The sequence below is a fragment of the Scyliorhinus torazame genome, chromosome 3, assembly GCF_047496885.1.
Source record: "Scyliorhinus torazame isolate Kashiwa2021f chromosome 3, sScyTor2.1, whole genome shotgun sequence".
In the NCBI taxonomy this organism is placed as follows: Eukaryota; Metazoa; Chordata; class Chondrichthyes; order Carcharhiniformes; family Scyliorhinidae; genus Scyliorhinus; species Scyliorhinus torazame.
The window spans coordinates 245,296,895-245,324,542 of NC_092709.1; the positions used below are offsets into that span (position 1 = coordinate 245,296,895).

General features: G+C 50.2%; 1 protein-coding gene across 1 annotated transcript in view; it reads right to left on the bottom strand.

The window, feature by feature from the left end:
- The window catches only part of parp8 (poly (ADP-ribose) polymerase family, member 8), a 629,329-nt gene that overhangs the window by 286,377 nt on the left and 315,304 nt on the right, over positions 1-27,648 (bottom strand). Inside the window, exon 7 of the mRNA XM_072497074.1 lies at positions 15,426-15,520. Coding sequence (XP_072353175.1) covers positions 15,426-15,520 — 95 coding nt within the window. The remainder of the gene's footprint in view (positions 1-15,425; positions 15,521-27,648) is intronic.

Sequence of the window (27,648 nt, forward strand, 5' to 3'; positions counted from 1 at the left end):
TGAGCTGCTGTGTTTCCCAGGGCCCAGAAAAGCTGGCCAGCCAAGGTTAAACCTGGATGACAAATAAAATCATGCAATCAAATTACATTTAATTGACCAATCCATTTCCTGGGAACAAGTTGGTTGTCCTCCCTCTATCTCACCTCCTGTAAAACGGTGTGTGTGCAGGTTGGAGGTAAATCTTTTAAAAATGATCACATCCCACCTGACCCAAATCCATTTATTTTTTGCTGTTAAGATTTTCCCCACAGAATCAGTCATCAGTGGCTTCAAAACTGATTTAAACGCTGTTCAAAAACTGCAAGCAAAACACAGTAATCCAATCTTGTGGCTTAACATCTTCTAAATTGCATGGCCTTCACTTGAGCAATACCTGAACCCTTGATAATTTGATTACATTGACCTCAGTATTCTGCAGCTTTTATTGCATCCTACACGTATCCACCAACATTATTTCTGCAGTTATTTGCCTATAAATTGGACCTCATAAGTCGAGGTTGAAGTAAACACATCCTTAAAATATTCTACTGATGCAGCACAAAATAGCTGCAGAAGGGAGTTTAGTCCCCCTGTGGAATTACAGTCAAAACCTCTTGGTCTTGAGATGGCACTGCCACAGAATGAACAAACATTTCGCTGAATCAGTTAACATCTCAGTAAATAACTGAATGAATATTGTATTGTGGTCATACATTATAGGCGGGCTTCTCCGTTGGCTGACGCCGAAATCGGGAAACGCAATTGGGCGGAGAATAGGTTCCGCCGCCAAAATCGCAGCCGGTGCCAGTTTGACACCAAACAAAGAACAAAGAAATGTACAGCACAGGAACAGGCCCTTCGGCCCTCCAAGCCCGTGCCGACCATGCTGCCCGACTAAACTAAAATCTTCTGCACTTCCTGGGTCCGTATCCCTCTATTCCCATCCTATTCATGTATTTGTCAAGATGCCCCTTAAATGTCACTATCGTCCCAGCTTCCACTACCTCCTCCGGTAGCGAGTTCCAGGCACCCACTACCCTCAGTGAAAAAAACTTGCCTCGTACATCTACTCTAAACCTTACCCCTCGCACCTTAAACCTATGCCCCCGAGTAATTGACCCCTCTAACCTGGGAAAAAACCTCTGACTATTCACTCTGCCTGTGCCCCTCATAATTTTGTAGACCTCTATCAGGTCGCCCCTCAACCTCCGTCGTTCCAGTGAGAACAAACCGAGTTTATTCAACCTCTCCCCATAGCTGATGACCTCCATACCAGGCAACATCTTGGTAAATCTCTTCTGCACCCTCTCTGAAGCCTCCACATCCTTCTGGTAGTGTGGTGACCAGAATTGAACACTATACTCCAAGTGTGGCCTAACTAAGGTTCTATAAATGCCCCGCCCAATGAAGGCAAGCATGCCGTATGCCTTCTTGACTACCTTCTCCACCTATCTTGCCCCTTTCTGTGACCTGTGGACCTGTACACCTAGATCTCTCTGACTGTCGATACTCTTGAGGGTTCTACCATTCACTGTATATTCCCTACCTGCATTAGACCTTCCAAAATGCATTACCTCACATTTGTCCGGATTAAACTCCATCTCTCCGCCCAAGTCTCCAAACGATCTAAATCCTGCTGTATCCTCTGACAGTCCTCATTGCTATCCGCAATTCCACCAACCTTTGTGTCGTCTGCAAACTTACTAATCAGACCAGTTACATTTTCCTCCAAATCATTTATATATACTACGAACAGCAACGGTCCCAGCACTGATCCCTGTGGAACACCGCTAGTCACAGCCCTCCAATCAGCAAAGCACCCTTCCATTGCTACTCTCTGCCTCTATGACCTAGCCAGTTCTGTATCCATCTTGCCAGCTCACCCCTCATCCCGTGTGACTTAATCTTTGTACCAGTCTTTTGTACCAAATCGCAATTCTCTGTCACCTCAACAGCGACGTCAATGCGGTCCGGAATGCACGTACAGTAAACACCGTTTGCATGTTATTAGTGGCCGCAACCCAGTATTCGCTGGGGTTCCACAATGCTCCACGTCGGATGGGCTGAGTTCTCAATGGTGCGATTCACTTATGCTTTTAAAAATCGTGAAACAGGCGTCATGGCTGCTGAGGGGCAGAGAGAGGGGGTACGGAAAGTGTCGAACATTGTCACAGTTTGCTGACAGTTGTGCTGCTGGCTGAGGGGGGCTTCTGCCAGAGCCGGTGGGAGTAGCGGCGTGTGGCCAGGAGGTGGGCTGTGGGGTCAGGGTGGACAGGCACGGAACACCATTACCGCAGCCTACAAGGCTGCTATGCAGCTGCCCATTGTGAACTGAGGGTCACGGGTCACATAGGTGTCCCTCCAGCCGATCCATCAGCTATGTGGGTGCGCTCATCTTGTTGGCTGGCATGAGTGTGGATGGGGAGTGTAATGTGTATGTGCGGCTGCAGCTCATCAGCCTCCCGAGTGTCAATCATGGACCCGGCAAATCCTGCACCGATTCTCATTGGAATCGATTCTGTTCCACGTGGCGCCATTCTAGCCTCTCCACAGTTGCTGAATCGATCCAGATTGAGTGCCAATTTTGCTGTCGTGCAAGTCCACGAATCCTGGGTGGGATTCTCTAATCCCGCGGCAGAGTGTCCACACCATCGTAAACTCATTCTGGCCCCTACAGGTGGTCAGCAGGGCACTGGAGCGGTTAACGCCGAACGGGCGCGAACTGGGCGGCGCGGGATACGTGCATGCACAGTGGCGCCAACACCAATGCGCACATGGGCAGTGGCACAGGCGCCAACGCGCGCAGTCGCAATGGCCTGCTTCAAATCGCCGGCCCCGATGCAACATGGCGCAGGACTACAGGGGCCGAGCACGTAGGAAAGGAGGCCCCCAGTGAGAGAGGCCGGCCCGCTGATCGTTGGGCCTCGATCACGGGCCAGGCCACATCGGAGCCCCCACCCCCCTCCCCCCACGGGCCGCCCCCCCCGACCCTTCCACGCCGAGGTACCGCCGGCTGAGAGCAGCTGTGGATGGTGCCGGCGGGACTTGCGGCCGCTTGGCCCATCCCGGGCTGAGAATCAGCGGGCCGGCCACGTAGAGCGGCCTGCGACTGGCACCGGGCCAACCACCGCGACCCGCGCAGGCGCCAATGGTGCCAATTCTCTGCTCTGCGGAGAATCGCGTGTCGGCATCGGGGCGGCGTGGCGTGAATCACGCCGGTCGCGGGGATTCTCCGGAGTGGCTCCGGGCTGAGAGAATCCCGCCCCCTGCGTCAGCATCAACACTTAGTGTGAGAAACGGAGATCCCACCCAATGGGTCTACTCAGTGTGCGAGGTGGTCATTAAACAGAGATATGACCGTCTTGGTGTCTCTCTCTCTTTTTACAATAGGGACATCTGCTAACAGTGACATGATTGCAGGCCCAGCTAGCATTGGAAACTACTCTCATTAATGACGCTAGATTCCAGAAACAGGAGCTTATGGAGACAGGCCCCCAGGTAGCGAGATCACGTGTTCATTTACATCACTGGGCAAACCCACATATGAATACATTACAAATGTGCCAGGCAATGACCATTTCCATCAAAAGGGAATCTAACCATCTCCACTTGACTTTCAATGGTATTACCATCGCTGAACCCTCACCATTAAAATACTGGGGAATACCATTTACCAGAAACAGAACTAGACTAACCATATAAATCCTGGAGCTACGACCAGGTCAGAGGTTGGGAATTGTGCAGTGAGCGACATCCTGACTCTCCTTAGTCTGTCCACCATCTACAAGGCACAAGACAGGAGTGAATAGGAGTGAAATCCTCTTCACCTGCCTGGATTAGTCCAGCTCCAACAACACTTAAGAAGCTCAAAACAATAAGAGGACATTAGTGGAGTGGTAATATTACTGGACCAGAGGCCTGGGTTAGCAGGAGTTCAAATCCCTCTGTGGAAGCTGGTGGAATTCAAATGTAATTAATAAATCTGGAATTAAAATCTGCTGAACCGTGAAACTATCAGATTGTCATAAAAACCCATCTGGTGCAATGATGCCCTTCAGGGAAGATATTGTGGGTTGCTTACGAAGTCTGTAATTTCATACCAACAAAATGTGATTGAAATAATTGGCTGGCAAGTCACTCAGTTGTACCAAACCTCTATGGAAAGGTCAGTAAGCAATTAAATTGGACAGATCACCTGCATTCACTAGGCACCAGAAATGACAATTGTCCACCCAGCCCTGTCGACTCTGCAAATTCCTCCCACGAACATTAAAAATCATTCAGGGATGTGAGGGTCACTGGCTACGCCAGCATTTATTACTGATCGCTAACTACTTAAGGTGGTGATGAACTGACTCCTTGAACAACTGCAGTTGATCTGGTGTAGGTGTACCCAGTGCTGTTAGGAAGGGAGTTGCAGAAGTTTGATCCTGTGATATATTTCCAAGTCGGGATTAAGTGTGGCATCGGGGGAAACTTGCAGATGGCGGTGTTCCCATTTTCCGCTGCTCTTGCTTATAAAGGATGTAGTTTTTGAAGGTGCTGCCAAAGAAGCCTTGGTGAATTGCTGAAGGGTATCTTGTATATCAGGGAGGGGATCGGGAGAGTCGCAGGGCAATCAGTCCCGTTAATCCCGCGGTGGTCCAAAACACGGGAGAAGTGCAGAAAAGCCACTGCTGGCTTTTACAGGGAGAATTGAGGCCACTGCCGCCTTTTAAATAGAGATATAGATTAGGCTGCATGGTGTTTTCCGGCCAGAAGTGGCAGCAGAGATTAGGTCACGTGCCCTGCACATAGAATTGACGGGAAGCGCTGTCCAGGGATGTGCTTTTGGCGCCAATGCAGAGAGCAGACTTGCTTCGATTTTGCAGCTGCTAGCAAGAAGGCAAATGAACTGTGAAGATTAATTCTTTTTTTAACAGCGCGAGACGGCCAGAGACTTAAACCGGCAGTTTACCTATTGGATAAGACCTTACAACAGAATATGCTGGAGAGAGCTGCCCAGGAGAGTCCAGGACAGTACAGAGCAGTGGCAGTGCTAAGAACTTCAGGGTCTCTGGTTAACGATTCTGAAAAAAGAAACTTAACTCAGAGCACGGAAGTATAAAAATGATTTCTTGAGGTGTGGTTTGGACAACTGTGACGATGCAAATAAGGTGGCAAAGCCCATGTGTGTTATATGCAGGGAAGTACTGGCGAATCAGAGAAGCTTCAGAGTTTGAAAGAGAATTGGTGGATCAAAAATTCCTTTTAAGGTTGAGACCCCATAGTCAGTTATTAAACGCATTTCATTGCTATTGCCTTTCACGATGACCTCTATATTTGAGGTTGGATTTTAAATTTTCATATAGATGAAGACAGCACAAAGAAACTGACTGAAGTCCGCACATGATTTGTACGTTTCCCTCGCTCCTTTGAACCAGATTCAAGTGAGATCATGAGGACAAAGCAGACACCCCTTTCGCGTGAAAAGGTAAGCGAACATGGTGTGTGCCCCGCACGTCAGTCGGCGTGTGTCGCGAAGTTCGGTCAGCGTGTGTCGCAAAGGTTCGCCGACTGCCCAAAAGTGGGTCCCGGGAAAATAAGTTTGAAGAACACTGTTGTTGATGGTGCACACTGCAGCCATGTGCATCGGTGGTGGAGAGAGCACATTTTTAAGGTGGTGGATGGGGGGAGAGGGGGGGGGAACAATTAAGTGAGCTGCTTTGCTTTGGATGGTGTTGAGCTTCTTGAATATGTCTGGAGGACTGTATTCATGCAGCCAAATGGAGAGTATTAAATCACACTCCTGAAATGTGCCTTGGAAGTGGTGGACAGGCTTTGGGGAGTCAGGGTGAGTTACCTAGCCCCTGACCTGTTTTTGGAACCATAGGTCGAAATTTTCAAGTCCCGTTCACCACAGGCGCAAATCTTGTTTTGGCCGCCATCTCTTGCGAGACCCATAACAGGATATGCATCGGGGAGATCTCAGAATAAGACCGACCCCGCTACCCATTGAGGAGGTAATCAAGTTCACGTCCAGTGAGTTTGTGAACCTGATCACCATCAATTTAAATGTATTTAAATACTCCTAACAGCATAATGCTGTAGCTTCCGGGGCTGTCAGATGTTCCCACCCCTCACCACCAGCGTTATGTTCTGACAGCAGGAATCACTACTACTAAGCAGCAGTTGAGATGACCGTGTCAGCAATGTGGAGGCCAGTGTAGCGCCCTGGGTGGGCAGGGACTTGGCAAGGCAGTGCCCTGGCACTGCCCATTGGAACCCTGGCAGTGCCGGAGATGATGCATGGTTTTGGGGGGAGTGGAAGAGAGGTTTCTAGCGGTGATGGACAGTGGAGGAGGAGGGGGGTGGGGGGGGGGGGGGGGGGGGGAGGGTGGAGAGAGAGAGAGAGAGAGAGGTTTCTAGCGATGATGGACAGTGGAGGGGAGGGGGTTCTTAACTTTGACATGGCCCGTCCCTTAAAACCCGATCTCTTTGGAGCCAGGCTTGCTGGTGACTTTAGGCCCTGCCCTCAATGACTGTACAAAATATGGCCCCCTGCTTTTTTGGTCAGAGTATCACAAGTTCTCTGGGGAGAAACACGTCGGGGGCGATTCTCCGATATTGAGGCCAAGTGTTCGCGCCGTCGTGAACGCCGTCGCGTTTCACGATGGCACAAACAGGGCCCGGAAATGACCTATTCTGCCCCCACAGGGGGCCAGCACAGCGCTGCAGCAGTTCACGCCACTCCAGCGTCCTTAGGCGGTGCCAAATGGGCGCCGCGCCAACCCGCGCATGCGCAGTCAGGACAGCCCAATCCTGCACATGCGCAGTTGGGCCGCGTCATCCTGCGCATGTGCGGGGAACGTCTTGCGCACGCCGGCCCCGCACCAACATGGAGCCAGTGTTCTGGGGCCGTGCACGGAAGGAGGTAGGCCCGGGGGGGGGGAGAGGCCGGCCCGCCGATTGGTGGGCCCCGATCGCGGGCCAGACCCCATTGGAGACCACCCCGGTGAAGGAGCCCCCCTTCCCCCCACACAGGCCGCCCCCCCAGCGTTCCCGTAGAGTTCCCGCCGGCAGCGACCAGGGGTGGACGGCGCCGGCGGGAACCTTTCGTGTCGTAGCGGCTGCTCGGCCCATCCCGCCAGAGAATCGCCGCTCGCCGGTTCTCCGAGCGGCCCGGTGCGAATCGCGCGCCGCTGGTTTCCGGGGGTGGGAGAATCGCATGCGGGGGTCGGGGCGGCATGGCGCGATTCGCACGGCACCCCGGCGATTCTCCCACCTGGCGTGCGGGGGGGAGAATAGCGCCCATCAGGCTTCTGTCACAACCTGACACTTTGCCATTTTGTGGGAACATTCCACCATATACATGTTGAGGTGGGGGCTTAAAATGATGGAATGGTGGCACAAAGGGTGACATGGTGGCACAGTGGTTAGCAGTGTTGCCTCACAGAGCCAGGGACCCGGGTTCAATTACGGCATGGGTAACTGTGTGGAGTTTGCACATTCTCCCCATGTCTACGTGGGTTTCGTTCGGGTGCTCCGGTTTCCTCCCACAGTCCAAAAATGTTCAGGTTAGGTGGATTGGCCATGCTAAATTGCCCCTTAGTGTCCAAAAGGTTAGGTGTGGTTACTGGGTGAAGGGGTAGACCTAGGTAAGGTTCCCTTTCGGAGGGTTGGTACAGACCCGATGGGCCGAATGGCCTCCTTGTGCACTGTACGGATTCTATGATTCTAGGTGTGACAAAAAAGACAAATGTTTATTGAGACAAATAAACATGAACAACGTTAGAAATATACAGCAGCTCAATTAGTATCTGTAAAGGAAGATAAACAGTTTTTGACATTTCTGAAGCAGGGGCGTCATTCTCCGACCCCCCGCCGGGTCGGAGAATGGCCGTTGGCCGCCGTGAATCCCGCCCCCGCCCCCGCCGAAGTCTCCGAAGGGAGAAAAGTCGGCGGGGCGTTAATGGCGCCGCTGCCGCGGAGAATGTCACGGGTCTGCGAAAGGCAGCCAATTTTCGGCCTGCCGATATTCTCCCTCCCGGATGGGCCGAAGTCCCGTCGACGTGATGACCGTTCACGTCGACGTCAATCAAACCTCCTTTTCATCAGCGTGACCCTGTGCTCCAGGTTCATGCCGACCAGCGTGGAGGTGAGTGACGGCCTGGGGGGTTGGCTCTGGGCAGGAAATGGCGTGGCCGCAGACTGATTGCGTGAGGAGAGGTGTGTCTCGGCTTGTGTGTGTGTGTGTGCGGCGGGGGGGGGGGGGTGGTTAGAGTAGGCTGGGCTCCGGGGGAGTGCCGGGAGGGGGTCCGTGCCGGGGTGGAGGTTGGAGGTTGGGGGGGGTCCGTGCCGGGGTGGAGGTTGGGGGTTGGGGGGGGTCCGTGCTGGGGTGGAGGTTGGGGGTTGGGGGGGGTCCGTGCTGGGGTGGAGGTTGGGGAGGGGGTCCGTGCCGGGGTGCAGGTTGGGGGTTGGGGGGGGTCCGTGCTGGGGTGGAGGTTGGGGAGGGGGTCCGTGCTGGGGTGGAGGTTGGGGGTTGGGGAGGGGGTCCGTGCTGGGGTGGAGGTTGGGGAGGGGGTCCGTGCCAGGGTGGATGTTGGGCGCGATCGATGGGATGCACGTCGCCGTGCGGCCACCTGCAGATAACAGGGCTGTGTTCACTAATAGGAAGGGGACCTATTCGATGAACGTACAGGTTGTCTGCGACCACCGCATGATGATCCTGCACGTCTGCGCCCGTTACCCGGGCAGTGTACACGACTCATTCGTGTTGTCGCGGTCATCTATCCCCGGCATGTACGAGGGACGCCATCCCCGGCTGAGGGGCTGGTTGCTGGGCGACAGGGGCTACCCATTGCGATCGTGGCTGATGACGCCTGTACGGAGGTCACGCAATGAGGCGGAGAACCTCTACAATGATGCCCATGTAGCGACACGGGGAGTGATAGAGAGGTGCTTTGGCGTGCTGAAGATGCGTTTCAGGTGCCTGGACCACTCTGGGGGCGCCCTCCAGTATCGGTCAGATAGGGTCGGCCGCATCATTGTGGTGTGCTGCGTCCTGCACAACATAGCCCAGCAGAGGGGCGATGTGCCGCAAGCAGAGGAGGGCGGAGTGGAGGAGCAGCAGGAAGAGGCCCAGTCCTCCCCAGATGAGGGGGATGGGGGCAATGGTCAGGGCAGACGGGGTAGACACAGGCGGGTGGCTGTCCACCGTTACCGGCTGGCCTAGCGGGCACGGGACAGACTGATAGCCGCCCGCTTCACTGACTAGATGGGCGTGGGAATCGGGTAGTATGGCCACAGACCGCACACCATGGCAACAGCCGACCACCCACACCCCCCACCCATCCACCCACCCAGCACCCTCACCCCCCTCCCCAACCCCACACACCCCACCCGCATGCACACAACCCCCCCCCCCCCCAATTGCCGATCCACCGGCAGCACAACGGGCCGGGCTCACCCAGTTGCGGGTGGACGCGTGTCTATCGCAGGCCATGGAGGATGATGACAACCCGCCCTGCGATGAGCTCCTGGCTCTACATCGTTGGACTATGTCTGACCCATGGCCACAGTACCACCATCCACCCGGACCATCCCTGCATGCGGCTGTGACACTGCAGCGCACGGTCCCGTCCTCTGCCCGGGGGATGTTGATGGCGGCCCAGGGAGAAGGGGGCAGACTCACCTGGGGCTGAGGTAAGACCACCCGTCACACACACACTTGCGCTCAACGTACATGACACGCCCGCACGCTTTGGACAGAGCACAAAGGCAGCTTCGGTAGGTGTAACATTGACTTTAATAACCAAAGGAGTTCATGCACGTGCCCTAGCCCCTAAAACTCATCTGTGCCCTGCACCCGTGCCAACTTACTCAGTGTCTAATTGTTTGGCCTTACGGGCCCTTTGACTACGTCTACGTGGTTCCCCAGACGGTACAGCAGAACTGGAGGTGGACTCCTGTGATTCCTGCCCTCTGACACTGGATCCCTTTGGCGGCCGTTTCCTGGGGCGTCCTGGCCTAGATGGGCCAGGCTGCGGCCCGGGCGACTGGGATGGCGAGCTGCCAGCCTGTCCTGCCCGTTGCCCACCCGATGCACCTGGGATGGAAGGGGAGGAGTCCGAGGTGTCGTGATGTACCGGGACCTCCCCTACAGAGGGAGCCGGGACGGACCACACCACCTCCTCCTCCCTCGGGGTGCCCGATGTCCCCCAGGCCTCTACATGGGTGGGGGATGCGAACGGACTGGCCATCCGACGCGCCCCCGACATCTGGCGCTGCCAGTCCTGGAGGCCCGTGCTGGTATCGACAGGGGTCTGCAGGTTTGCAGCCATGGAGCCCAGGGGGTTGTCAAACCCTGTCTGTGACAGTGCGACGCCGGCTCGCACATGGCCACTGGCGCCGATGCCCTCAGCGATGGCCTGCTGAGACTGGGCCATGGCCTGCTGAGACTGGGCCATGGCCTGCAGAGACTGGGCCATGGCCTGCAGAGACTGGGCCATGGCCTGCTGAGACTGGGCTATGGCGTTGAGCGCCTCTGCCATCTGGCGCTGGCACTGGCTCATGGCCTCCTGTGAGAGGGCAGCCATTTCCTGGGCCACAGACGCCGCCTGCACGGAAGGCCCCAGGCTTCGCAAACCGTTCCCCATGTCTGACACCGTCGCACCCATTGCCTCCACTGTGGACGCCACCCGTGCGGTGTCAGCCTGGGTGGCACGCATGACCGGGACCACTCCCAGCTCCTGGACGCGGGTGGACTCCTCCACCTGCGACCGCAGCCGCCGCAAGCCACCCGTCACCCTATTCCGTGTCGGTGGTTGCATCGGATCTATGTGTGGGTGTGGTAACTGCAGGAACCCGGGATCCATCTGGGCGGCAGATGTTCGCTTGGCCTGGGCTGCCCTCCGACCGCCCGGTCCCTCTGCTGCTCCTACCTCCACCTGCTGTACCGGGACGGCTGTGTTGTGCGCACCGGTGAGTGTACCAGACGCCTCATCACTAAAGTGCTCAACCGTGGTGAGTGTTTCTGCGATGGTGGAGGGTGTTGGTGACAGCAGTGGCGTTGTGTCGTGCTCTTCGTCCCACTCTGACTCCATGGCACTTTGGGGTGGGGGTTCGTCTCCACCCATCCACTCTGAGTCATTGTCCGGTATTTCGTCTTCCCGGGTAGGGGTGTCCTGGGTAGTGCTGTCCCGGGTAGTGCTGTCCCGGGTAGTGCTGTCCCGGGTAGTGCTGTCCCGGGTAGGGGTGTCCTGGGTAGTGCTGTCCCGGGTAGTGCTGTCCCGGGTAATGCTGTCCCGGGTAGGGGTGTCCTGGGTAGTGCTGTCCCGGGTAGTGGTGTCCCGGGTAGGGGTGTCCTGGATAGGCCTCTCGCAAGATTTAATGGCCTTGTTGCGTCACCGAGCCGGGTGCGAGAGGCCATTCAATCACACCCACAATATCCACACATGCAGAAATATCTGCAATCGAACTTGGTGATTGTTTAGGTGAATATTTTATAAAATGTGATCTGTCACTTGTATGCAAGGGAAATTCTATTTCATACAGGCAGGCAATTATCTGTGAACATTTTTACATTAACATTTAATTTAAACAGAAATGTAGTTTGATGTACAGTTATAAAAATCATTAGCAACTTGCATCCATTGTGGTAGCTTTTGATTTGGTTTAGCACAGTGGGCTAAGACAGCTGGCTTCTAATGCAGAACAAGACCAGCAGCGCAGGTTCAATTCCTGTCCCAGCCTCCCTGAACAGGCTCCGGAATGTGGCGACTGGGAGCTTTTCACAGGTACTTAATTGAAGCCTACTTGTGACAATAAGCGATTGTTATTATTATGATTATTATATTATTATTATTGATTTGTCCGATATAAACTTATGTTAAAGTAGTAGCAGGTAACTCTCGACTTAGAATGGGTAATGATATGCTTCAGGTTATGGCGATATTGAAATAGAATTTGATGGAATTCAAGTCCCATGGGCGCGATTGTCCAATCCCCGACGCCCACAGAGAATCCTTTTTTACGGTGGAATGGGATGCTCCGCCCCCTCCAAAATGGCATCATCGAGGAGCACGCCACACACTATTGGGACGGCCTCATGACGTCACCTGAAGGCCCTTCGCCGATGCTCCGCCCCCGATGGGCCGAGTTCCTGACCACGTGGTTGACTCATGATCTCAGCGGTCGGGAACCCGGCGAGGCGGCTGTGGACATGTGTCCAGAGCCACCAACAGTTGGGCGGGAGCCGTGCTGCTGGCCGGGGGCCTTCGGTGAGGGCTGGAGGGACTGGTGGGGGGTTGTCCAGGGGGCACCATCTGGCAGGTCGGGTCCGCGCATGGCCGGTGCCATGTTGCACGGTGCGACCGCTGCAGGTCGTTGCCATACGCATGCATGGCCATGGACCCGGCAATTCTCCAGCCGTTTATATCGGGAAGGCCGTACATTTTACGTGGCGCGGCTGCTAGCCCCTCACTGGCCGGAGGATTGGTGCTGGGACCTCGCCGATTTTTCCCATGTAAAACGCCACGGATCCTCCAGGCATAGCCCCAAAATCGGAGAATCCAGCCCCATATATCCCAGTTTGATATGCTGTATTCTCTGTTTTTGTTACATAACCAGTGTTTGTCCAGGGACTGATTAATAGAAATAAATAGTGAGAAAAGGTAGAGGGAATTTCCAAAATGATTTCTTGTTTACAGGGTGGTACAGCTTGTGAACAAAAGAAAGTAAAGTGCAAGAAAATACTTTGCTGACCAACTGTCTGATTAGAAAATTCAGTACCTCTCAATCGACCATCGCCTTAAATATATATCTAAGACTCGCTTCACTTTAGTATCGCCCTTCCTGGGGAATCTATTTCACATGTTTATTGTCCTCCATCTAAAGTGACCCGGACCAATGAACTTGTGTTATAACTGGCATCATTAACCTCTGACCCTGACCCCAGTGAGTTATCCAAAATTACAGCAGATCACAATTATATTGCTGGTGGGTACGTGGTCTCCAGTAGCTACTAATGGGGAAAGGGTGGGAGGGGTGTGGGGATTATGGTGTGGGGAGGTTGACCCAAAACATTGTCTTGTTTTTTTTTTCCCTCTACAGATGCTGCCAGACCTGCTGAGCATTTCTAGGATGGCCTGTTTCATTTCAGATTTATAGCATCTGCAGTAGTTTATCTTATTCTCTAATCACTCTGGTTCAGTAGGTGATGAACAATGTTACACTCTGGACAATCCAGTCAAGGATTATTGTTTTAGGCAGTAATTCTAGTAGCGCTGTTGCAATCATAAAACAATTCAAAACCAGAGAATGAGAAGAGTCCCTAATTTAATACCCTGAGGAAAATATCCTCACTTAGTGATTCTCAAAGGCATCAACGAAATGCCAGTATATTCATCTGTTCTCACGGCTCCTCTATTCAATCCTGACTTGCAACGCTCCACAGAGGAATTATGTTAACAGTATCTGTAAATTTTTGGAGATTCACCCGAGGCATCTTGGCCTATTGACAGGTTATGCCAAAGATGAATGACAGACAGATACAAATTAAGGAAAACAAAGCCCAAGGTGCAGAGGCAAGGTTGTGGAAAATTAATGGAGCAGCTCTGTGCCTAACCCCCTCCTTTATAGTTGCTGAAGTTAGGAAATTGCAGCAGAATATGCCAAGCATGGGGGTTTGCTCTGCCACTTCAGGAGCTAACCCTGTAATCCAGCCTGTGCAAGAAAGTGGAGTCTGGTTTCAAGCCACCACTGATAACAGTTGATGTATAAGTGAATAGAGACAGGATATAAACAAGTACCAATAGACATATACCTCTTAAAGACAAATGTTAAGAGCACTGAGACACTTGGTGATTTTTCAAGAAGGATGAAATTCAATTGTCCCAGAATTAAAATAAAATAGAATTGAAATTTCTAGCATGAAAATCAGTTTTTCTTAGCTGTTTTCTTTATGAAATATCATTAAAGCTCATAAATAGATTTTCTGATGTTTGTAAATAGTCTAGATAGAACTGCAAATCTTCCAACTTCTGTATCTAAACCTCTTATTCTCTGGTAAAATGGTAAGAATTATAAATTCCCCTGGGACAATGCTTACAGAAAATAGATCATTCTACAGATCAATCTTTTGAAATAACATTTTATAACAACCTGCAGAATTTTTAAAAATGTTATAATTCACTTACATGTTATTCAGTAGCTGTGTAATAACATTTATGTATGCTAGTAAAGACAGCTGACATTTATTATTTCAGAACTACATTAGGGATATGATCATAGTTATAGTCACTGGGGAGTTGTTTTCACCTCCAAAGGAATAAAAATACTAGTGTGGAATAAAAAGCACCGCGTATTTAAAATTACTCCAGCTTTATATTTGAATTATACTTTGTGGGCAATTTATTAGTATAACATCATAAATCATACGGCAAATATAGTGAAAGATGGCCAAGCTATATTTTTCTTGTCTCCACTTAGCTGGGCATCATGTAGACTTATGGACCACATTTAAGAATTGCAATTTTTAAACAAATGCGAGAAATATGCTTTGCTGCAATAATCTACAGGCTTGAAAATTAATTTAGTAAAAATAAAAACTTATAGATCACTGCTTCATTGAATTAATTAAAAAACAAATGTTCCGCATTTGGCGTTATTGTTTAACTTAATGTTCCATTTCTGATACGGAACTCCAGGTGAGTGAGCCACTTGGGTTTTGCGGACCAAATGACGAAGCATTGTGGATTGGATTGCCCTGATATAGTGAGATGTGAAGAGCTCCTGAGAGCATAAATGCCATAAATCACTTCAACAAGCAGTTTTTGTGATATCTTTTGGTAACAGCTATGATTGTTTACAGCGTGAATGTTGAATCATAGCATCATCTTGCTTGATGACATGGAACAACAAGAGCGACAAAAAGAGTAATAGAGAACCGAGTTATCAGCACTGTCCCTACATGCCAGTTCTCTCTATTTATAACATTCATTTTGACACAGATAAAAGTGATCCTGACACTTTGATGCAAGTGCTGAATAAATCCAATATTCAGCTGTTTTATTTATCTTTCAATAGTGTATGATGATAAATTGCAGGCAGCTCATACAGCAATAAACATGTCAGGTACACTGATATCACCAAATGTCAGCATTCTTCAATCTTGTCCAAAAAATACCAGCAAGAGGGAAGCAAAAATATTTCCTTGTTTGTGCTTACCTTCAAAATAGGTTTCTGAATTAACTTTCATTATTGCATGATTTATCTGTTCCTTTTCTTCCTTGGTTTCAAAGTTGTTAATAAATTGGGAAAAAAGGCCCACATTATTGGCCTCTGGAGTAGTACTGGTTCTGCTGTGACTAAACCACAACTGCATATGCGTGACAATATCTCAAGAAGGCATTCAGTCCCATTCCTCATCATTGAAGGGCTATTATATGAATAAACAAACAGCTTACCTGAGGGATACTGCGCCAGACCCATAGATCTCTCTCACAGCTGCCAGGTCAGCTTCAAGCTGTGGATGCTTATGAAGTTCACCGTCATAGTTACCCTGGAATCATAAACACAACTGAGTTTACCAAATGAAAATACACCATAATTGTGTGAACACATGCAACCAAGAAGGTAAATAGGGTTCTTATTTAAAAAGACTAAAGACAAAGGGAAGATCCAATACGTTGACAAATCATTGGCACACGTCCTGCAGTTTGGCTTGGGTGCCCTATAGTAGGCATGGTGTTGCTACTTACACCACTAACTAGATTTAATCACATCTGGAGAGAGGCAAAAGGAGAGAATAAACATGAGCACAATGGGAAATGTCTCTCCACCCTCCAATTGTCGAAATTTATAGAATAGCTAGAACAGAATGAGTGCCATGTGACATTCAGTGCTGCTAGTGCCACTTGTTAATAAACCTGCATTCTTTTAGTCCTTTTATAGCCAACAAAGTGTCTATAATTATAGTCACTGTTGTGATGAAGGAAAAACAGCAACCAATTTATGCACAGCCAGGTCCTACAAACAACAATGAGGTAATGACTGGCTAATTTGTTTTTAGGTGTACTTCTTCATGAAAACTGCAATCAGGGGTTGAACAATATAATGACATTTTGAGTTGCATATGTTACGAGAATGTGAGTTTTTAACGATTGCTAATTTTTCTTTTTCTGGATGGATTTTTTTCCAGAGAAACTTGAAACCCTCTTAAAAACAATGGAGACTGCCAGACAGCAACAATGCACATTTTCCACCAAGTGCGATGGAAAGAAAAAACACTCAAGCCCTTGACCAGCATGAAAGACCCCATCTTCTGTTGGCTTTACACTATCCTGAAGCTTTTCAAATGTTTCTGGGATGAGACATCAAAATTCAATTACCTGTTTTAAAATGATGACTGCAGCAGACACGGATTAATAGATTTTTTTCCGAAGTATACAGGCAGCAGGGCACTTACGGGACTGTTTACCAAGTAGGAAAGAAATCAAGACAATGGGTGAGATTCAGTGGCGTGTTTGTTGGTGGCAGGAGGGAGCCTGCCATTGGCCATTGGCAGGGTCTTATGGTCCCGCTGCTGTCAACGGGACTTCCCACTGAATTCACCCATGCTGCCAGGCAATTTGCGATGGGGAACACCGTCGGCAGGACCAGCACATCCCGCCAGCGTGAGCAGCCGGGATATTTCAGATAGCTGAAGTGCTTTTTCTCTCACTCTCTCTCTCAACCACTGCCTGCACTTGCAAATCAACCATCCTGAGAACAAAGATTTACTGAAAATTGAGATCTTTTGGGAATAAAACGTGGAAATCTACTGCATAAAAGATGCACCCAGGAAGACAACAGAACAAAATGGCCGAACATGACATCACTGCACCGAGACCAGCCAAAGGTACAGCTTAGCGCATACTCCTTTGTTTTATCTTATTCACAAACTGCATAATATCCTTCAGCCTTTATTTGTATACTGTCATCTGTATATGTGTGTGTGTGAGAGATAGGTGAATGGCGGTTACGATTTACCATGTTCTTTTTAATTTGGCAATAGTCTTAATAAAGATATCTTGTTCTTTTTTTAACCTAAAGTCTGCCTAATTCTTTACAATCTGAAAGGATAAATGGTGGGACCCCTGCAGCATTGACAAAATACTATTACAGTCAGACCTGCAGTGGGAGAATGAGGGAGTTATTTCACTTTTCCTCATGCAGCTGTAACACATAATCATGAGAACCAATGTCTGAAATGAGTAGGCACTCTGCGTGTCCAAGGGAAGCACCTTTTGACAATGGCAGCGGCTGAATGGTCTGTTAACTTTAACAGGGTGGCTCTGTCAATTGAGGCTTGTCTGAAGATTGCTTGTCACAAAATATCGTTACTTCCAATGTACCCCTCATCCATGCAAATATTCCACACAAACTTACAGCCCATTCTTTGCGTATCATGACTATCCATGCCTCAGGCACAGCTTCAAGATACAATGTATAATTGAAAACCTTGTCACACTCGCATCTTCTGAAACCAAAATGTTCAATTCATTGTGAAACAAGCTAGCTGCATGATGCACAGTCACCTACTGGGTTGCAAGCTGTGGGCATGTCTATCACTACATGTGCTTATTCAACCCTGAGATTTGCAAAACTCCTTTTGTGCTGGTATAAATTGAAGCTCAAGGATATACTTTTAAATTGGAGGAAGCCTCCATAATCTAGTCTTCTCTGACCAGCCCAAAGAGTTCTGTGGACCAGCCTACCTGGGTAATAGGTAGGACTCTGCCTCAAGAACAGAAAGCTCTCTCTGTCTGGTTAATGCCCTGAACATCCTCCTTGTCTTCCTCTGGATCCTAGAAGGAAAAAGGAATCTCAAGAGAAATGTCAATCCTGTGAATTGGGGTCATTGCAATTTACTGTGGAGTTCCCCTGACTGACAAGAGTAACAGCCTGTTATAACCCACAAGTATCTTACGGGGTGGGAACAATTAACTTCCCCGTGAACCTTTCAGAATATGAGCTCCCCCATTAAAGGGGCGGGAGACCTCTAAACAATGGCTAGTTGTATGCTATATAAAGCCGGCCAGTTAGGCACCGGCAAGGCAGACCCAATTGGGATCTACCATGCGATGGTTATTGATTGGATTTTGTTTATTGTCACGTGTATCGCGATACAGTGAAAAGTATTTTTTTGCGAGCAGCTCGAACAGATCATTTAGTACATGAAAATAAAATAAAAAAGAAAATACACAAAAGGGCAACACAAGGTACACAATGTAAATACATAGACACTGGCATCGGATATAATAGTTATTGTAATAAAGTAAGTTTCTTTGAACCACTCGGTGTGGACTCCTTTGTGGCCTTATGAAAGCGGCGAAGAACGAAAAATAAAGAAAAACTAAATTACACTGAAATGCAATAAAAAATATGCCTGAAGAAATGTGATCAAAAACAAGTCAAAGTGTCAGCAAACTCAGGCACAGTGGCTTTAAAGGGACCTCACTACCATTAACTATGCTCCTGACAGTTCATACCAGCGAAAATGAATAAGCTGGCAATGGTAGAGCAAAGCACTAAAAATATTGGGAGGGAAGTTCCACCATCATTTAAATATGTTAAAAAGGTGTCATATTCTCACCTCCAGCTGAAATGGGAAGTTCCTTAATGATGAAGCAGAATGCATGCCCCTGACAAGGCAAACAGTGCAGTAATATTACAAATGGCATAGGCATCAACTCCTGCATCAACTAACCATGGCACAAGGATTCAGGACTGGATCAGTGGTATGGTGACCAGATGCTCTGCCCAGCCGCAGTTCCCAGCACCCCGACAATTTGTTCAAATTAGCTCAAATGTCCCAGTTTGTGTCTGTTCTCTCTTTACATGAAGCATTTCAGAGATTTCCAGCAGCACTTCACCTTTTTGCACAACATCAACTTTTCTTCTGTTCACTTCCTCTCCCCTCCCCTTTACCTCAAACTCCATTTACTGTTGATAAACCCAAAAAAACTCGACTGGTTGCACCCTATGAATCAGTATGCCGACAGATAAATGGTTGCATGCGCAGATATGCTTCTCACGTGGAACCACAGCTGCGCCAGGGGTAAAAACAATTTCTCCCAAAATGGACCAGTACTCAAAAGCGTTAGCCTTTCACTGCCCTGGTTGGTTCACCTTTCAGTGTCCTGATTGACCATTCTGTCAGAACCGACAAACTATTTGGCCAATGAAGGTTCTGTAAAGAAGGCCAGCAGGGAAGAACTGGAAGTCGGCAGGGGAGAGCCAACAGAGAGCTGGAAACCAGCAGGGGAGAGCCAACAGGGAGATGGAAACCAACAGGGGAGAGCCCACAGAGAGTTGGAAACCAGAAGGGGAGAGCCAACAGAGAGCTGGAAACTGACAGGAGAGAGCAAACAGAGAGCTGGAAACCAGCAGGGGAGAGCCAACAAAGAGCTGGAAACCAACAGGAGAGAGCCAACAGAGAGCTGGGAACCAGAAGGGGAGAGCCAACAGAGAGCTCGAAACTGACAGGAGAGAGCCAACAGAGAGCTGGAAACCAGAAGGGGAGAGCCAACTGAGAGCTGGAAACTGACAGGAGAAAGCCAACAGAGAGCTGGAAACCAACAGGGGAGAGCCAACAGAGAGCTGGAAACCAGCAGGTGGAGCCAACAGAGAGCTGGAGACCAGCAGGGGAGAGCCCACAGAGAGTTGGAAACCAGCAGGGGAGAGCCAAAAAAGAGCTGGAAACCAGCAGGAGAGAGGTGACAGAGAGCTGGAAACGAGCAGGGGAGAGGTGACAGAGAGCTGGAAACCAGCAGGGGAGAGCCAACAGAGAGCTGGAAACAGACAGGGAAAAGCCAACAGAGAGCTGGAAACCAGCAAGGGAGAGCCAACAGAGTGCTGGAAACCAGCAGGGGAGAGCCAACAGAGAGCTGGGAACCAGCAGGGGAGAGGCAACAGAGAGCTGGAAACCAGCAGGTGGAGCCAACAGAGAGCTGGAGACCAGCAGGGGAGAGCCCACAGAGAGTTGGAAACCAGCAGGGGAGAGCCAAAAAAGAGCTGGAAACCAGCAGGAGAGAGGTGACAGAGAGCTGGAAACCAGCAAGGGAGAGGTGACAGAGAGCTGGAAACCAGCAGGGGAGAGCCAACAGAGAGCTGGAAACAGACAGGGAAAAGCCAACAGAGAGCTGGAAACCAGCAAGGGAGAGCCAACAGAGTGCTGGAAACCAGCAGGGGAGAGCCAACAGAGAGCTGGGAACCAGCAGGGGAGAGGCAACAGAGAGCTGGAAACCAGCAGGAGAGAGGTGACAGAGAGCTGGAAACGAGCAGGGGAGAGGTGACAGAGAGCTGGAAACCAGCAAGGGAGAGGTGACAGAGAGCTGGAAACCAGCAGGGGAGAGCCAACAGAGAGCTGGAAACAGACAGGGAAAAGCCAACAGAGAGCTGGAAACCAGCAAGGGAGAGCCAACAGAGTGCTGGAAACCAGCAGGGGAGAGCCAACAGAGAGCTGGGAACCAGCAGGGGAGAGGCAACAGAGAGCTGGAAACCAGCAGGTGGAGCCAACAGAGAGCTGGAGACCAGCAGGGGAGAGCCCACAGAGAGTTGGAAACCAGCAGGGGAGAGCCAAAAAAGAGCTGGAAACCAGCAGGAGAGAGGTGACAGAGAGCTAGAAACGAGCAGGGGAGAGGTGACAGAGAGCTGGAAACCAGCAGGGGAGAGGTGACAGAGAGCTGGAAACCAGCAGGGGAGAGCCAACAGAGAGCTGGAAACAGACAGGGAAAAGCCAACAGAGAGCTGGAAACCAGCAAGGGAGAGCCAACAGAGTGCTGGAAACCAGCAGGGGAGAGCCAACAGAGAGCTGGAAACCAGCATGTGAGAGCCAACAGTGAGCTAGAAACCAGCAGGGGAAAGCCAACAGAGAGCTGGAAACCGACAGGGAAAAGCCAACAGAGAGTTGGAAACCAGTAGGGGAGAGCCAACAGAAAGCTGGAAACAAGCAGGGGAGAGGCAACAGAGAGCTGGAAACCAGCAGGGGAGTGCCAACAGAGAGCTGGAAACCAGCAGGGGAGAGGCAACAGAGTGCTAGAAACCAGCAGGGGAGAGCCAACAAAGAGCTGGGAACCAGCAGGGGAGAGCCAACAAAGAGCTGGAAACAAGCAGGGGAGAGGCAACAGAGACCTGGAAACCAGCAGGGGAGAGCCAACAAGGAGCTGGAAACCAGCAGGGGAGAGCCAATAGGGAGCCTGAAACCGACTGGGGAGAGCCAAAAGAGAGCTGAAATCCAGCAGGGGAGAGCCAACAGGGAGCTGGAAACCAGCAGGGGAGAGCCAACAGAGAGCTGGAAACCAGCAGGGGAGAGGCAACAGAGAGCTGGAAACCAGCAAGGGAGAGCCAACAGAGAGCTGAGAACTGACAGGGGAGAGGCGAAAGAGAGCTGGAAACCAGCAGGGGAGAGCCAACAGGGAGCTGGAAACCAGCAGGGGAGAGCCAACCATGAGCTGGAAACCAGAAGGGGAGAGGCAACAGAGAGCTGGAAACCAGCATGGGAGTGCCAACAGGGAGCTGGAAACCAGCAGGGGAAAGCCAAAAGAGAGCTGGAAACCAGCAGGGGAGAGCCAGAGAGCTGGAAACCAGCAGGGGAGACCAACAGCGAACTGGAACCCAGCAGGGGAGAGACAACAGAGAGCTGGAAACCAGCAGGGGAGAGTCAACAGAGAGCTGGAAACCAGCAGGGGAAAGCCAGAGAGCTGGAAACCAACAGGAGAGAGCCAACAGAGAGCTGGAAACCAGCAGGGGACAGCCAACAGAGAGCTGGAAACCAGCAGGGGAGCGGCAACAGAGAGCTGGAAACCAGCAGTGGAGAGGCAACAGAGAGCTGGAAACCAGCAGGGGAGAGCCAGAGAGCTGGAAACCAGCAGGGGAGAGCCAACAGAGAGTTGGAAACCGACAGGAAAGAGCCAACAGAGAGCTGGGAACCAGCAGGGGAGAGGGAACAGAGAGCTGGGAACCAGCAGGGGAGAGGCAACAGAGAGCTGGAATCCAGCAGGGGAGAGCCAACAGAGAGCTGGAAACCAGCAGGGGAAAGCCACCAGAGAGCTGGAAATCGACAGGGAAAAGCCAGCAGAGAGCTGGAAACCAGCAAGGGAGAGCCAACAGAGAGCTGGATACCAGCAGGGGAGCGGCAACAGAGAGCTGGAAACCAGCAGTGGAGAGGCAACAGAGAGCTGGAAACCAGCAGGGGAGAGCCAGAGAGCTGGAAACCAGCAGGGGAGAGCCAACAGAGAGCTGGAAACCAGCAGGGGAGAGCCAACAGTGAGCTGGAAACCAGCAGGGGAGAGTCAACAGAGAGTTGGAAACCTGCAGGGGGGAGGCAACAGAGAGCTGGAAACCAGCAGGGGAGAGCCAGCAGAGAGCTGGAAACCAGCAGGGGAGAGCAGGAAACTGGCAGGGGAGAGCCAACAGAGAGCAGGAAACCAGCAGGGGGGAGGCAACAAAGAGCAGGAAACCAGCAGGGGGGAGGCAACAGAGAGCTGGAAATCGGCAAGGGGGGAGCAGGAAACTGGCAGGGGAAAGCCAACAGAGAGCAGGAAACCAGCAGGGGAGCACCAACAGAGAGCTGGAAACGGGCCGGGGAAAGCCAACAGAGAGCAGGATACCAGCAGGGGAGCGCCAACAGTGAGCTGGAAACCGGCAGCGGTGGAGCTGGAAACCAGCAGGGGAGAGCCAACAGAGAGCTGGAAACTGAAGGCGAGGGCTGCAGGTTAGCCTGGGAGAATGGGAAGAGCCTGAAGCCGATGGGGGAGGCATTGATATATTGGAGGCATGAAGGGGTTAATTTATTAGAGTTACTTTGGATAATTTATCTGAGTTATTAGGGGTAATATATATGAGCTAATGGGGTAATTTACCCTCATGGCCTCCTGTAATTTAACCCTTGACCACCTGGAGAGTGAGAAGAAATCCCTCTGGGTGATTCTCCGGGCCCTGAAAATATGTGTGACCGCAGAGTACGCCGCCCGCCGGGAGCCCATTGCCAGAGGCCCGCCTAGCAATCCTCCTCTCCCGACCGACCAAGTTCCTGACGGCGTGGAACCTATTGCCGGTCGGGATGCTTGCATGGCGACTGCGGACTCAGTCCACGGCGGGAGGATCGGAGGCCAGGGGGGCCTTATAGGTGGCCGGGGATCAGACATCCTCGGTTTCAGGCTCGGGGGCGTGGCCAATCGGGGGGAGGTCTCCTTTCTCTGTGTGGCTTCACGGTCCGAGTCTGCCATGGAGCTCGGTGCTGGAGGCCGCCGCCGTGCGCATGCGTGGACTCCGGACCGGAAGTGCGGGGGCCCATATCCACAACTAAAGCTGCGTGATTTACTTCGGGTCCCTGCTAGCCCCCTGCAGGGCAGTGAATTAGTTCAACTTTTCAATAGGAATTTCAGGAGTAAAACTGCACCGTTTTTCGACGGCGTGGGGACATAGTCTCATTTTGGGAGAATGCAGCCCATGGTTCCTCACTTATCACAAATGAGCAAGTGAGGTGATCGAGCCGGGGGGGAGCAGTAGAGAGTCTGACGTTGGAGGCCACAGGATGCTGCAAGCTGTCCTCAGCTGTTGAACCCCTGAGGCCATTGACAAAGAGACTCTGGAGCAGCATAGAGTGTTCTCGGCATGGCTTCCTGTGAGCTGCACCTCTCTGCTCACCTGAGGAGCAGGTTGCTGCTACCATTGTTGCTCTTCCTGCTGATTAGTTTCCTGCTTATGCTACTATTGCTGCTGGTCATCTTGGCCCTTGCCTGAGATCCAAAGTAAAACAGCATAAGTGGCACCAATGCTGATGGAGGTGATAGCTCACAGTTCCTAAGTGGAGACCAGACCTTCAAATCTCCAAAGTTGTCAAATTAACCTCCAAGGTGTGTAAAAGTAACCTCCCAGCACATGAACTGTGAGGTTTCAGAACTTCCCGGCATCTTTTCCCGTCAGGTTTTGTCACTGCGTTCTCTCTTTACTTTCATTGGTGAGTTCCAGACGGGTGATGAAACGGATGGACCCACAGTTAAATTGCAAAAACTGTGCTCATTTCACTGTAATTGCGCATTTAACAGATAGAAATTAACAATATGCCTCTCCCAAGGTGCTTGCTCGCAAACATTATTCTGGCAGTCTGAATAACAACCTGATTCTGCCTATTTAAAACAAATGGAGTAGAAGTTGTAGTAAACTCAACTTGCTGTCACACTTACAGCTACAAAACATAGGAACCTTCATCGGTTAACAAGGTACCAGGGCTATGCGTTCCAGGCACATCAGCAAACAAGTAATGAACAGATGCATTTTTAGTCAACAAATTTCTGCTTTGCTGACTCAAGCAAGTCCTCAGTATTGTTAATTCTCCACATTGTTGTAAAATATTGTTTAGAGAATAAGGCACAACATGCATACAGATACATTTTCATATTTAGCTTCAGACACAGAACTTCTATTCAACCTCACTGATTAAAAGGAACGCTGGGCCCTACTCCTTGAATATATTCCTGCCGCTTCTTAAATGCTGGAAAAGAAAATGAACACCATAGTCTCAGTTTGTACCAGGAAAGTGATGAGAGTTCACGGAGCTGAAAGGTTGGTGCGTAATAATCCCGGCCCCAAGGTGGTGCACTGGGTGGCAAGGGGGTAACAAATAGCAGGGCTCACCAACGCACTCCTGCTGCCAGGGACATTTTCCAGCGCTATGATCTGGCTGTCCTCTGAATGAAGGCAGGCAGCCTATTTAAATAATGAAAGGCCCTATTGAGGGGAATTCCTTTTCTAGACCACTGGCAACATGCATCTCTTTTTATTCTTTCATGGGGTGTGGACATCAGCATTTGTTGCCCATCCCTAATTGCCCTTGAAAAGCCGCCTTCTTGAACTGCTGCAAACTGATGTAGGTATTGACACAGTGCTGCTAGGAAGGGCATTCCAGGATTTTGGCTAAGCGACAGTAAAGAAATGGCAATAGAGTTCCAAGTGTATGGCTTGGAGGGGACTTACAGGTGGTGGTGTGTCCATGCATCTGCTATCCTTGTCCTGATAGATGATAGAGGTAATCAGTTTGGGGAGTTGCTGCCATCCATTTTGTAGATCATACACACTGCTGCCACTGTGCGTTGTCAATGTTTAAGGCAGGAGATGGAGCGCAATCAAGTGAGCTGCTTTTCCCTGGGTGGTGTCATGCATTTTGAATGTTGTTGGAGCCTCACTCTTCCAGGCAAATGGAGAGTTTCCCATCATACACCTGACTTGTGCCTTGTAGATGGTGGACAGACTTTGGAGAGTTATGTGGCGAGTTACTCACCACAGGACACCTAACCTCTCACATCCTTCCCTAGATGTATCTCCACCAAGTCCTTCTCTTTAGTGAATACTGACGCAAAGTACTCATTTAATATCTCGCCCATTTCCTCTGGCTCCATGCATAGATTCCCTTCCCTATCCTTGAGTGGGCCTCTTCCTAGCTACCCTCTTGCTCTTTATGTATGTATACATTTTATATATGTATAAAAAGCCTTGGGATTTTCCTTAATCCTGCTGGCCAATGACCTTTCATGACCCTTTTTAGCCCTCCTGACTCCTTGCTTAAGTTTCTTTCTACTCTCCTTGTATTCCCCACTTGCTTCATGTGTTCCTAACCTCCTAGCCGTGACAAATGCTTCCTTTTTCTTTTTAACTCGGCTCACAATATCTCTCGTTATCCAGGGTTCCCAAAACTTGCCATACTTATCCTTTATCCTTTCAGAAATGTCCCGGTCCTGAATTCCTATCAACTTACACTTGAAAGCCTCCCATATGCCAGATGCTGATTTGCCCTCAAACATCTGTCCCAATCTACATTCTTCAATTCCTGCCTAATATTGTTGTAATTAGCCTTCTTCCAATTCAGCACCTTTATCAGGAAGTTCCCTGTTTAAAAAGGTAATCAAACTTACTTGAAAGTCATTAAATTTATGTAAGAGCTTGACTCTTAATCTATATTTAAATCTGTAAAAGACTTACCAGAATTTACCATGTGGACCTACTTCGCTGCTCACTCAGTCTCTGTCTTACTCAGGTATAGTCTCCTGACCATGCACCCCTTACTAACAACCAGGTATGGGTAGAGTTGACTGGTTCAGGTTTCTGAAATTGGAAACTGGACCAACACACATTTCCGGAGTCCAAGATAAAAATCCAGCCCAAGGAGTTAGAATGCTGATCAGCCATCATCTAATTGAGTGGTGGAACAGGCTTGAGAGGTTAAATGGCCAGCCCTGTTCCTATATTCCTATGCCTCACATTCAATAGCACCACTTTAATTGAACTAAGAGTGATGAACAGAAATACTTTTGCAACGTCTTCACATTTATAGAAATAAATCAAGTCCCTCTGTATATCCTCATCTGTGACATCACTTTCTAGTGCACCCCTTATTCTGGTGTCTTCCCAATTTGTGATAACATTCATGTGTTTTCATGCTCCAGGTTGCTCTCTGTATAAAAATATTTTAAAATTCCCAGCTCTGACATGTATGGATCTTCATGGTACATTATTCAAATTGTGACAATAAATCTTTTGCGTATGCTCTTTAGCCAATGTAGCATACAAAACTTAACCAAAGACTCCACTGTCTTTGAGTGCAAATGAATGTCTTCCACAGGTCACAAGCTAACTGATAACTGAATGAACAAGATTGTAGAAATGTCTGTGTCCATTTTGCCTGTAAATTCCTCAAGGAAGTCAAGAATTGTTTCAGGAATAGGGTGCGATTTAACGGAGATGAAACAGAGTCCTTTGTTGGTTGCGTTCAGCCAGGTGTTCCCCGGTGCTGGCGGTACTGAGAACGACCACGCTATTAAACGGGTCTCTGCTTCATTTCTGCGCCTCGACAAGGAACGCCCCACCAAGACCGCACCTAGATTCATTTCCCGCACCAATGAGTTTCGCTCGCCGGTGCAGGAAGAGAATGGTGCCCCGATCTCCAAATCCCCCACCTCAGACTCCAAACCCCCCAACTCATCAATAAGGGCATCATCGAGTCTCCCGTACCTCACCCCCAGGCCTGATCCCTGGCACAATGGCACCTAGCCACTGCCAGCGCCCCTGTCAGTGCCAAGTGGGCACCCAAGCACTTCCAGGGTGCCCGGGTGACACAGCCAGTGTGCCCAGGTGGCAGTGGAGGTACCAGGATACCACCCTGCCCACAGCCAACCACCCAGGGGCCCCCGGTTACCTGGGAGGCCCCACAAGTGTCGGTATGCCTGGTCCATGTTTGTGGAAATCAGTGCTACATGGCGCCTGCTCAGGGTCTCCGAAGCAGGGCCCTTAGGTCGCAGACCCTGGGTTGATCAGGTGCAGACGTATTCAAATGAGACTAACTGCACACTTGAATATGCAAATCTGGATCCCGACCTCAATGGTGGGATTCAGATCACGACGCCTTGCGAAATCTCGTTAGGAATAACGAGGGTGGTAAATCTCACGAAAGCCAGGGTCTTCAAAATTATTCCAGTTTATTTATTGGAAATGAGCTTGCTGTCCCAGTCAACTGACTGAAAGTTAACATTGACCTTAAATTTCTGTCCCATTCTTCTGTAGTTATTTTTTACAAATATTTATTTTTGTTCAGGTCCTTATCTAAATGATTGCCAGATTAGTTTAAATTGAATCATTACAAGCTCAGAG